This window comes from Micromys minutus (genome assembly GCF_963924665.1).
Source record: "Micromys minutus genome assembly, chromosome: 25".
In the NCBI taxonomy this organism is placed as follows: domain Eukaryota; kingdom Metazoa; phylum Chordata; class Mammalia; order Rodentia; family Muridae; genus Micromys; species Micromys minutus.
In genome coordinates, this window is record NC_137960.1 from 16005767 (window position 1) to 16018113 (window position 12347).

The 12347-nt window shown below is 45.8% G+C and overlaps 1 protein-coding gene across 4 annotated transcripts in view; it reads right to left on the reverse strand.

The window, feature by feature from the left end:
• Positions 1 to 267: 267 nt before the first annotated feature.
• Positions 268 to 12347, reverse strand: part of RHOBTB1 (Rho related BTB domain containing 1) — a 72120-nt gene continuing 60040 nt past the window's right edge. For 3 of the 4 annotated variants that reach the window (XM_080937810.1, XM_080937809.1, XM_080937812.1), the window contains 3 exons: positions 6016 to 6104; positions 2935 to 3040; positions 268 to 2438 (listed from right to left, as the gene is read on the reverse strand). In XM_080937810.1, the coding sequence (XP_080793936.1) occupies positions 2269 to 2438; positions 2935 to 3040; positions 6016 to 6104 (365 nt within the window). In that variant the 3' untranslated portion in view covers positions 268 to 2268. Of the gene's footprint in view, positions 2439 to 2934; positions 3041 to 6015; positions 6105 to 12347 lie in introns of those variants that run through there. The other variant, XM_080937811.1, reaches the window with a different exon arrangement.

The window sequence follows — 12347 nt, forward strand, 5'->3', positions numbered from 1 at the left end:
CCAACAGAACGGAGATGTCTTTGTCTCCGTTCCTCAAGACTACAGAATGCCGAGCAACCAATGGTATTGTCCAAGAAAGAGCCAAGGGGCCACATACCCCGTCTACATGCTGGGAATCTCTGCTGAAAATAGCTAAACACAGACGGCAGTCATTCATGCTTTGGTAGCTCAACAGACTCCGAGGGTGCGAAATCTTTGGGTGCCAATACCTCTAAATACACTCGAGGATTTTACACAAAAGTAGAGGCATTGTGTATTTATAGCTAAACAATTTTATTGGCTTTCTGTGAAATAAAAAACACGAAACGAACCATCGTGGTTAAAGGCGAATTAGTGTCAACCAAATGAACCAGCCACTTGGTTCGAGCAGCCGTGAAGAACATGAGAGGATATTATTGCTTACGCCCCATGTTCGTGTGTGTGTCTGTTGTGTTTTGGCAAGAGTACAATCGGATGGAGCTTTGGTTGTTAAGTTCAACTAGGACTACTCACTGAAAACAGAGCCTCTAGGTGGCTATATGCTACTTCTTCCCAAGTCTGGACATGTACCGTTATTCCACCCACCTCCTCCTTCCGTCAGCCATTTGCCCAATTCACAAAGTTAAGGGGGAAGGTTTTAACAGCCGCCCCCCACTCTGCTGCTCCGTCTCTGCCATGAAAGGGTGGTGCCTTCCTGGATCTTGCTAAGCTCTTGTCTCTGGAATGTGGCCATGCCAGAAACAAACACCTGCCTGTGATCTACACAGATGGTAGAGTCCAAACTCCAAATCCATATGGCATTTGGAGTTTGGACTCAACTATCCCTTTCCCATCTTCGGAGGAAAAAAAAAAACCAAACCAAGAAACAAACAAAAAAATCAATAGCCCTTAGCATCAGTAAGGTGACCTCCCAACGGGATGGGCCCCAATGTCCAGCACACAACATCCTGGGGCAGGTGTGGAGCTGCGACTCTCTGATGGTTGTGTGTGTGTGTGTATGTGTGTGCACATGTGTGCGTATACTGTAACATTTTAATCTGCAGAGAGGCGGTGATGTTGATGCCTCTTGAGAGCGCCCCTGCTTTGCGAGTTCTAACACTGACCTTCCCAAGGGACACGGGGTCAGAACTACCACGTAATAGCACCATTCCCTCTTAGTAGCTGGCTCCTTTCCCTGCTGGAGAAGGCAGGACCTGGCCCCCAGCTTTGTGCTTTCACAGGCTCCATAGTGAGACCGGTGTAGAAGCAGGTGGTCTGCCTTGGCCTACTTTAGTGGTGACCTGAATTTTCCCTGGGAAGAGTTAAAAAGAAAGAGAAGAAAAGAAAAGGAAAGAAAAATGACTTGTCTTACAAAGTGAAGTTGGCTGTGGGTGTGAGGCCGAGATGATGGAGGGATGAGCCTTTTCCCCTTCCCTTATCTCTGTTCAGGCCCTAGGAGGGTTTGCTGGTGGAAGCACAGCAAAAATCACAGAACACCGAGAACCACTGACACAGTTATCCAATAGTAGGACTCAATGGTGTTGTAGGTGATCAGGCCCGACAGTCAGTCCTGTCCGATAGGACTGGGGTTGAACAAGCCCTTCTAATGACTATAAAGGAATATCCTCTTTGAATCTAGACATTTTAAACAGTAGGATATCTGCCCTCACCATAGTTTATGTGGCACAGATAACCATATAAATTACTAGCAGTTAAAAAGGAAATCTTGTAAGTAGATACTCATATCAATATTGCTCATCAGAACAAAGATTAAGCGATTTCAACCCAACTCTTCACCTCACAGCAAAAGGATAACTCTAATTATGAGCGACGCTCGGTGGTCACGTGGGCCGAGGGAATCGCGGGGGAGGGGGCAACTTCATGGTCAATGTGTGGCCTATAAAGTAAAGTAACACACAGTATTGCCATTTCAGAGAAATACAAGAGTCCATATAAAAATACTCTCCGATCTGGAATCTGAGACAGGAAAGCTGGGTTCTGTTTTTCTTTGTATATATATAAAGGAACAAAATAATGGACTAAAGTGTATTAAAGCTTCCTAACAAGGAAAAAGAAAAAGGACGCCATGGGTTTGAAGGAATTCGGAGAGTCAGTCAACTTTCCTTTTATGCCCTGGCTCGTTGATGGGAAGCTTGTGCTTGGATCCTGGTGGAGATAAATGCACACAAGTGGGAAAGCCAGTGCCCCAAACCCTGACTGAGAGGATGGCTAAGGAGACTGGTTTTTGCAGTAGAGCTGTTAACGGTGGAGGTGGCCTCAGCAAATGACGAATGACGGTCCCCTCTCTCCTCAGGCGACAGCTGGGGATGAATGCCAGAAACACCACTTTCTCCTGGAATGGTGCTTGTTCAGTGCCAGGTCCTCTTTCTCTCGTTCCCTCTTCACACGCTGGTAGTGGTCTTCCTCCTTCAGGTACCACACAGGGGGCCAGCGGTGGCGCTCGAAGTACTCCTGGTTGTCTAGGGGGTGGGGTGGGGAGTGGGGAGAGATACTGTCTGTGATTTCTGCTGCCTGAAAACCGTCCTGGATGTTCAGTCCTGCTTTATGCTACTCGTAACCTCCCCCCCCCAACATGCTGTCCACAGATGCTGACACTAAAGTCTAACATGTAGAATCTATACTAGGCACACAGACCTCAAACCACTCCATTTTCTCCAGAGTTGGAGCTTGACCCTGGCTGTGTACCCCTAAACGAGGGGAGGCCTCACTTCCGCATGCTTTGCGGCAGGGTACCCTCAATTCCATTCCCCTTCTCTCTAAGCAAGACGTCCTGCAAACAGATTCCCCCAACCTAAAATTGTCTGGGACATGTCACTTGAATAAGTGACTACCGCACACTCAAAGGGAACCAACCACGCAGTGCCCACCGAGTCTGGTCCCTCCCAAGGGAGTTATTTAGAAAGGGCAAGGGACGGATCACAGGGAGCTTGCTTGCACGCACGCACGCACTCTTACCTGCTGACTTGGACTTGATTTCCTTGCGGAACTTGGAGCAGACGCTGTTGTAGTTGGTGCAGATGTGATGTAAACACCAGGCGGCTAGCTGGTTGGCGTTGTGAAACTGCAGGAGGAGACCAGATCGGGGTCAGACTCTGTTTGCTGAATCAAGGCAATGGGCCAGTCGTACGGCTCAGCAGGTCAAGGTGCTTGCTGCTAAACCTGATGAGTTTCATCTCTAGGACCCCATGGAGGAAGAAGAGGCCTGACCCCTGCAATTCGTCTGACCCCCAAAGGCATGCTGCGGTGTGCACACATACACACATGCACATGTACGCATGCATGGGCAATAAGTGTTGCAAAAATTAAAGCAAGGCTACAAAGAAACTAGATGCATTACGAGGATGGGAGAGCCGGTGGAGGGAGATATAGGCCTGTAACACAGGGAAGCTCTTGTTTAGACCTCAGGGTTTTGACTTGGACTGTGGCTCTGATGTCAGTCACACACAGAGCTTATGTACCCTCCCTCACTCCCTTCTGAGATAGATGCTCCCAAAAAACAGAGCTCCACATCGCACTGAGAGTTTCAAGTACGCCTGGCTCTCCTGCCCTGCCTGGCCCTTGGCCCTCTGGCGAGAGGTGACCATGCGTGCCCTCTGGAAGGAACTAGCCAGCGGCAGATGGAAACGATGCCATCTCTGTTTACGGAGCCTTAGCAACGCAATACTCCGTGTCACATGTCAGAGCTCAGCTTGCTGGGGCCAAAGATGGAAAAGGGAGAAGGCAGAATGCAGTGACCATCCCATACCTGCCCTTCGGTTGTGTAAGAGCGGGCATCTGGGCAAGGTGGGGGAATCTGAATGCTCTACCCAGCTTTCCTGAGCCTGGGGAAGTGGCGGCTGATATCCCCAAACCAGATAGTCCATTTACCCATATCCCCTCAGATTGGGCGGGACACCCTTGCCCTTTTTTCATACATCCTCTGTGTTTCTTTGGCTAATGCAGAACTTGGGAGAGACAGCATGGTTTTTCTGATGCTTGGCTATTCATCCTGCGAAAGTCACTCCAGGAAGATAGAACTCATGACCCCAATCACAGAGGTGGTTGGAGGCTGGTCCTTCTAGCTTCTCTGTATGTTCAGTTTGACTCTTGAGTTTAGGACTGGGGGAGTGGGGTACTGGGTAGAGGTGTGTGTGTGGGGGGGTTCTGCACTAGCTCCGAGAGCTGACTACATGACTTTCTTCTTCAATTTGAGCTCAGTGACTCAGTCTTTGGCGTTCAAACTGGCCGCAGTGGGAGTATTTACATCACGGGAATCAGCGGCCGCAACGGATCAGGGTTCCACTAACTGATAATCTCTCTGGGTTATAGGATAAAGGATGGGCTAAGACATAGGCATCGTGACCGCTTCCTGCCGGGCTTTGTCCGGGCTTACACTACAGCCAGGCACAGGTGTGTAGGCAGGTGAGGAGGAGCCAGGAGGGAAGACAGCGAAAGGTCACATCTTTACTTTCAGTGAATGGTCCAGTAGGGCGTTCTGAGTCATCTCAATTTCTTCTAGGCAGGGCACTTATGGAGAGAATCCAGTCCTAAACTGGAGGAGGGGCGGGTGTGTCTCCAAAGACCTCAATTTCAAATTTTAGACAGCTGGTTTCTGATGGGCTTCTACTGTAATGCACTATCAGCTCTCACTGAATAGGTTTTCAGATGAGGTGTTAGGAATCTGTTCATGTCTGTTTCTCTGTAAAGAACTTGCTGCCTGAAGAAAGCTGAGGGACTTGGGATCATACAACAGGTACTTGTCAAGTGTCAAGCCAGAGGGACTTGGCTGTTCCAAGTCCCAGTCTACCTTCTCTCCATGAATGGAGCGATCGCCTATGGCCACACTTGGCTGGGCTCAGCAACACCTGCTATACTTCCAGCGTCCCTTTCTGAGGCAACCTCCTCCCCTGTGATTGGGAAATGTCTATTTAAATGGCCTGACCTAAGACTTAGCACTGCCCCGAACAAATGAAGCCAAACTAAACTTCACGGGAAGAAAGGAAAAATACTCTTATGCACGCACGCATGCAGCATGCGCACATACGCAAGCACGTACACCAGCACACAGGCACTTATGTACAACAAAACGTCATACGTTCAGAACTTATATAACATCCGCTGCCCCTGGAGTGTAAATGGCTGGCTGTTGATACGTCCACACTGGGACTGGATCATTCTACCTACACACTCTGAAGTGTTAGAAAACCTTTCTGGGCTGGAGAGGTGGCTCAGTGGTTGAGAGCACTGATTACTCTCCCAGAGGTCCTGAGTTCAAATCCCAGCAACCACATGGTGGCTCACAACCATCTATAATGCGATCTGATGCCCTCTTCTGGTGTGTCTGAAGACAGCTACAGTGTACTTATGTATAATAAATAAATCTTAAAAAGAAAAAAAAACCTTTTCATCTTTGCTTCACAGCTCTTTCGTGCACATTCTTTCTTGGTTCTCAGTCAGTAAGGTGGGCAGGCCATGGATTGCCATTTTCATGTCTTATGGATGAGGAGACGGAGGCGGAGCTTATCTTTGTGCCCAAGGCTTTAGTTGGACATGACCTTTCCCTGAAAGAAGTGTGCATGTGTGCGCGTTTATGCACATGCACGGATGATGTTTGTGGAGTGATCACAGACACTGATATTAAAAAAACTTCATCTTAGAGAACTCCAGGGAAGCTTTAGTAAATTGTTGTTTTAGGGTTGGAGGGGGGGCATGTATGAAACTTTATGGAATGTTCTAGGAACTGTCTTTTCTTGGTCAAATACTTGTCCAAGAACTCAAAGAAGGAAAAGGCAACATTTCCCCCTAAGCTAGATGTTCTCTCACGTATGAAGCTGCTGTCTTGGAGGGTGTGGCAGGTATTGGAGGGACGGGTCCCTGTTCTTGCTGGCAGGTATGGAATGTCAACTGAAAGGTAAAACTGTCCGATCTCCTCTGCATACGGGCACACGTCTGTGACATCATTATCTGGGCAGATGTGACAGTGGGATGTTTTGTCAGTGTGAAAGTGAGCTCATGGGACACACACTGGAGATGGAAGGTAAAGACCCACAAGCTTACCTGCGCCAACTCCAAGTAAGAGAGTACTTCACCGTCAATACCCACACCACTGACGGCAGCCTTGGTGAGCTCCTGGACAGCATGCTGCTCTGGGGGAAGAGAGGGCAGGATAGGGTTAAGTGCTCACCCCAAGGCAGCCGCCAGGCCTAGAGGGGCTGGTCTGGGACCTCTAGAGAAAGACAGGGGGTAATAAACATGGTTCTCGGCAGACACTGAAAATGAATCCAGGGCTGATTCTGATAGGTGGTCTGTCACTCTCCAAGCAAGGCACTTAGGTCTCTAGGCCAGCAGTTCTTAACCTGTGGGCCTCAGGCTTCTTTGGAGAGAGGGGTGTCATAGATCAGATATCCTTTATATCAAATATTCATGTTACGATTCCCTATAGTATAAACATTACACTTGTGAAGTGGCAATGGAATGATTTTATGGTTGAGGGGACACCATAACAGGGACTGTAGTTAGGGGTCACATGCTAGGAAGGTTGAGAACCACTGTGCTAGAGGGTTCTGCTCTGTGTTTCCAGAATATTCAGGATCCCCCAGACCTTCCTGATTCTACCCAGGATGATAACCATGGGTCATATGAAACCATTTAAAATATAGATAATTAATATTTAGCTCACTGGCCACACCAGCCCTGTTAAGTGCTCAATCATAGCCACACATGCCTACCACCTTGGAATGTACAGACATGGAACATATATATCCATGGCTGGAGAATGGTCCTACTAGGCAGCATGCAGTCCTACTAGGCAGCATGGTTTCTGGATGTCTAGCACATCTATAGGCTCCTCTGACTTGAGTCATGCTCCTGTTTGAATGTATCTTCAAGGACGGAACCACAGAGGACCAAGTCTACTTGGGGGATTAAAAACTGAGGGTGTGGCTGAGTCGGCAGGGCGCTTGCCTACCATGCCTGAAGACGTGGGTTTAACCCCCAGCACTGCTCCATACCTGCCATCCCATCACTTGGGAACCAGAGGCGGAAGAATGAGAAATTTAACGTCATCCTCAACTACATAGCAAGTTTGAGGCCAGCCTGGGCTACCTGAGAGACAATGTAGCTAATAAAAATAAACACAAAACAAAACAAACCAAACAAGACATAAAATATGAATGTATATGTGTTGGTCTCAACAGTCACAAACAGGCCACCCACAGTTCAAGCTTTTGGATTATAAAGATGGAGAAGAATATTGGTCCTAAGTAATAAAACTCCAGTTTGAGAAAATTATGCCTGCTTAAGTGCTCTCACCCAGATCCGGGTGCTAGAGCTTAAACTGTGGTTCTCGGGCTGGGGTAACTTTCTGTTGCCTCTGCTTGGATAGTCTCCAGCCCCAGGTTAACATGGGTGTGTGACGTTTTGGGGTAGCAGTTTCCAGCCTTTGATAACGACAGCATCAGAGGTGCTGTGGTGGCTCTCCACACTGCAGGCTGACCATTTGTGTTTTGTGTTTCTGTTTATTCCAATTGCTGCTGCTGAATGAATGAATGAATGAATGAATGAACTTAAAAGTTGTGCTCCTCCAGTTCATTGTATTCCCAATTGTATGGGCTTACTTTGTGCCTCTGCGCCCCATTCTGGTAATTCCTACACTATTTCAAACTTTTTAATTGCTATTAGGTAACAGTATATGGTTGGTGCTGGACCTATAGAACACGGATTAGATAATGGTATATGGTTGGTACTGGACCTATAGAACACGGTGAACGTAATAGATATATATCATGTGCATCCTGACTGCCGCCTCACCGGCAGGCTTACACTTCCAGGTTAATCTCTTTCTCCTTAAGCCTCTCAATCCCTTGACATGGCTTCTTACCCTGGCTTCTAAAGGTTCAAGTAAGAGAAAGGAAGTGCTGTCCTTTTAACCCCAAAGATAGAATGAAGTTTAGTAAGGAGGGGCTGGAGAGACAGCTCAGTGGTTAAGAGCACTGTCTGCTCTTCCAGAGGTCTTGAGTTCTATTCCCTGCAACCACATGGTGGCTTACAACTGTTTGTAACTCCAGTTCCATGGGGATCCAGCTCTCCCACAGAGACATACATGCAAGCAAAATGCCAACACACTTAAATAAATAATTTAGTAAGGAAGGCATATCAAGAGCAAGGATTGCCCCAAAGCTAGCCGGTCAATTGTGAAAAGGGTCTTGCCAGTGACATACATATGGATAGCTTTGCTGTTATCTGGAGAAAGTCTTACAGATCTGGATAGAAGATCAACCCAGGTACAATATCCCTTCAGTTCTATAAAGGCTTAGACAAGCCAGCAGAGAGAGGCTGGTTTGCGAGGTTGAAGGAAGGACCCTGTCACATAACAGATAAATGGAGGTGAACACAGTAAGAGTTGATGTGGGGCTGTCACAAATCACAGGGAAGTTCCAGCTGAGGTCACCGAGGAAGGCTCCCCTCATAAGAGTCCCTCAGCACAAACACAACAGCCTTTTGCTGAACAAGGCACTATCCGGGGTCTGCACAGCTAGAGAGACATCCTCCTGGCTGGTTTCAAGGTCTCAAAGGATGGCCCAACCTTCTTGCTGGAGACGGAGGCAGCCATTGGCTTTAGGTTAAAGTAAACCTTACGTCCTACATGAGTCTTGAGGCTTTGTTCCCCTAAGATCCTTAAAAGGACCCAAAAAACTGGAGGGAGGAGTGTCTGGCGGCCTGAGGTCCTGGGTATCACTTCTGTGGAGATGAAGCACTCTGACCAAGAGCAGTTTAAGGCAGAGAGGGCTTATCTGGTTTACAACCCCAAAGGCAGAATGGTCGCATGGTACACGGTTGCAGAGACAACAGACTTTGGATATTATCTATGAACTCTCTGGGAAATGGGTCAGGGGGCTGGGGGGTAACTCAATCAAAACCCTTTCCATAAGAATCAGAATTTGGGTTTCCCAGAACCTTTGCAGAAAGCCAGGCTGTATGTCTGCTGCCTATGATCTGAACAACACGGGACTCCGTGGGGCAAGCTGGTTAGCTCAGCTGAGAGCCAAGGTCAGCAAGAGAGCCTGCCTTAGTGAATAAAGTCCTGATGTCAACCCTGGGCTTCCACATACATGAGCACACGTGTGTATGAGCATCCACATCCACATTAGGCACGGCTACACATGCCCACATATGCAAGCGTACTGCACATACATGGGAAAAAAGCACAGAAGAACTGGAAGGGTTTGGAGATGTTGACTTCTGTTTTGACAGACACTCTACTGAGGGAAAAATCGCCATCAAGCAGGATCCCCATACTACTGAGTGACCTGTGAAAGGGTCGGTCCTTGAGCCAAATGGCAATGTCATCAGGTCAGAAAAAGCTGCCTCAGCTGCTGTGGCCTTTAGCCATACCACCTTGATCAACTACATGTATCAGGACCTAGACATGAAGCTTTCACTGTGGCTAGAGGCTGAGGGGGTGGCTTGATTTTATTTGTTTTCTTTATATTTTAAAGCTATTATTATTATTAATTTTATTTTGGTGAAAGTTTCTCCATTTTCTAGAGGTAATGCTGCTTCATACTGAGCAGACTTTTGCTTGGTGTAAATGTAAGCTTAACATTCCCTGAGATACCAAGAATGCTACAGTGACCTAGGACTTAAACTGCTGTCTCTGAAGTGTGCCTACACTGTCCAGGCATGCCTGCCTCCTGCCTGGCTCTGTGTTCTAGAGCCCACACGCTTGCTTGCACAAGTTGATACTTTCTTTGATACAGCCCTCCTCAGCTGGGTGGATACACAGAACAACTTAAAGCTAAATTTCCCAGAGAGGTCATCTGGGCTACCTAAGTAACAGCAGGTGTGGTGGTTAATTTTCAAGGTCAACAGGACAGGATCCAGGATCACCATGGAAACAAGCCTCTGGGCCAGTCTATGAGGATGGTTTGGGGAGGTTTGACCTTGGTGGGAGGACCCACTCTGAGGGTGGTTGTGACATCCTATGGGCTGAGATCTCAGACTGAGTGAAAGGAAGAAAAACAGCAGATCCCCAACATTCAGGTCCCTGCTTCCTGGATGCAGATGTAATATGATCAGCTGCCTCATATATGTGTGTATGTATACTATATAATATACAACATGTAATATATAAAACTGTATTGTACAATTTAAAACATATTGTATATTATATAAATAAATATGTGTATATATTATATACCGTATATAATATGTATTATATATACTACATAATGTATATTATATATTGACCCACATAGTTAGGAAGCAAAGGGGCCAGGAGGGGACCCTGGGAAAGCTGGTTCTGATCCTTTATTCTCTGTCATTCTGTGTGTGTGTGTGTGTGTGTGTGTGTGTGTGTGTGTATGTATTCATTAATTATATATATTATATAATTATATATATAACTAAATATATATATAATTAATTATATATATTATATAATATAGAACTCCATGTTGATTTCTACATGAAAATATAACAAATGTCCTATATTATATAATATATAATTATAATATACAATTACAAAATTTAATATCTTATATTATTATAATATTGCATCTAAACAATGATTTTACAAATTGTATTGATAAAAATATACTTATAAAATAATAAAATTTATGATATATAATATATAATAAATTAGATAATAATATATATTATACTATAATTCTGCCTCCCAAGTGCTGGGATAAAGGCATGCACCACCACCATCAGGCATGTTAATATTTTTGGAAATAGAGATTTGGCAAAAGGGTCTTCATCCACAGGTTGAGGACTGTAAGTCTAAATACTTTGCTTAGACTCTGCACACAATAGGTACCATAGGTGACTTGAGGTGTGTGCTGGGGAGGTATTTGGAACAGTACCAGCAGTATTTTTTTAAATAAATAAATATATATATATATATATATATATTTAAATGTATGTGTGTGTGTGTGTGTGTGTGTGTGTGTATACACTGTTGCTCTTTTCAGACACCAGAAGAGGGCATCAGATCCCATTACAGATGGTTGTGAGCTACCATGTGGTTTTTGGGAGTTGAACTCGGGACCTCTGAAAGAGCAGTCAGTGTTTGTAACTGCTCAGCCATCTCTCCAGCCCACCAGCAGGATTTCATGTTGCCATGGGAGAAGTCTGGAATGTGTTCACTTCAATAAGAAATCTTTCATGTAGAAATCAGCTCCATGTTACCAATGTCAGACTTCATCATAAAAACACGACCACACTGACACTGAGTTTGGACTAGGTTCAAGGTATTTGCCTCCAAGTTGCTTTTCGTCTATTAAAAATAATCCACTGTATCCTGGAAGGAGAAAAACTTATGTAACCCTTGTGTAGTTACCCAGATTGTAACTCACATTTCTGAAAAGGGCATTCCCAATGCAGCTTTCTGGGGTTAATATTTAAGGAATAACACACCCTTTTTGACCTATGACTTTGGTATATTGGAGGATTTTTTTTTTCCTAATTGTGAATTTTTTAAACCCTTTTCTTTAAATTGGGGAAGAAACAATGAAGGAAAGGGAACTTTATTTCTAGGTAATTTGTGTGTATGGGGCAGAAAATTAATCTTTTATCTGGAGTCATCACTAGAAGTATATATGTGTGTGTGTGTGTGTGTGTGTGTGTGTGTGTGTGTGTGTGTGTGGGCACACACACACACACATGCCAACCTTGGATAGGATGGCTTGTTCTCTACTCATTTTATTGGCTCAGTTATTCAACCAGTTTTTACGGAAAGCCCGATGTGCACAGACATTTCTCCCAGTGTAGGAGGAAGGCCAGAAAATATGGCAGTGTGTCTACTTTCCCCAGAATCCAGAGTATAGGGGATTGGCACCCCGACTGCTAACTGACACCTCTGGGGAAGAAAACAGGAGGTTGAACATTTTAAAATGAGGAATTCAAATGCTTCTATTCTAGCCAGACTCGCTCCTCTTTACCAACTGAACCAACCTACGAGTTACAGAAAAGACTTCTGAGGTCAAGTCCCCCACTGCTTGAGATAAGCTTGACAATGTCAGGAAAAAAAATTCGTTTAAATAGTTTAAAGAGGAAGAAAACTTCTCAAAGCCAGATACGTGGTGCTTACTGTGTGCAGCCAGTTTTCAGAGGACTCCCTAGATTTGCCACAGTCAACCTTCATGGCCTGGTGGCAGCTAAGGGACCCATTTTTAAGAGAGAGAGAGAGAGAGAGAGAGGGAGGGAGGGAGGGAGGGAGGGAGGGAGAGGGAGGGAGGGAGGGAGGGAGGGAGGGAGGGAGGGAGGAAGGGGGGAGAGAGGGAGGGAGGGAGAGAGAGAGAGAGAGAGAGAGAGAGAGAGAGAGAGAGAGAGAGAGAAGGCCGAGTGAGATGTAGAACTCAAGTCACATAAAGGACAAATTACGTTAG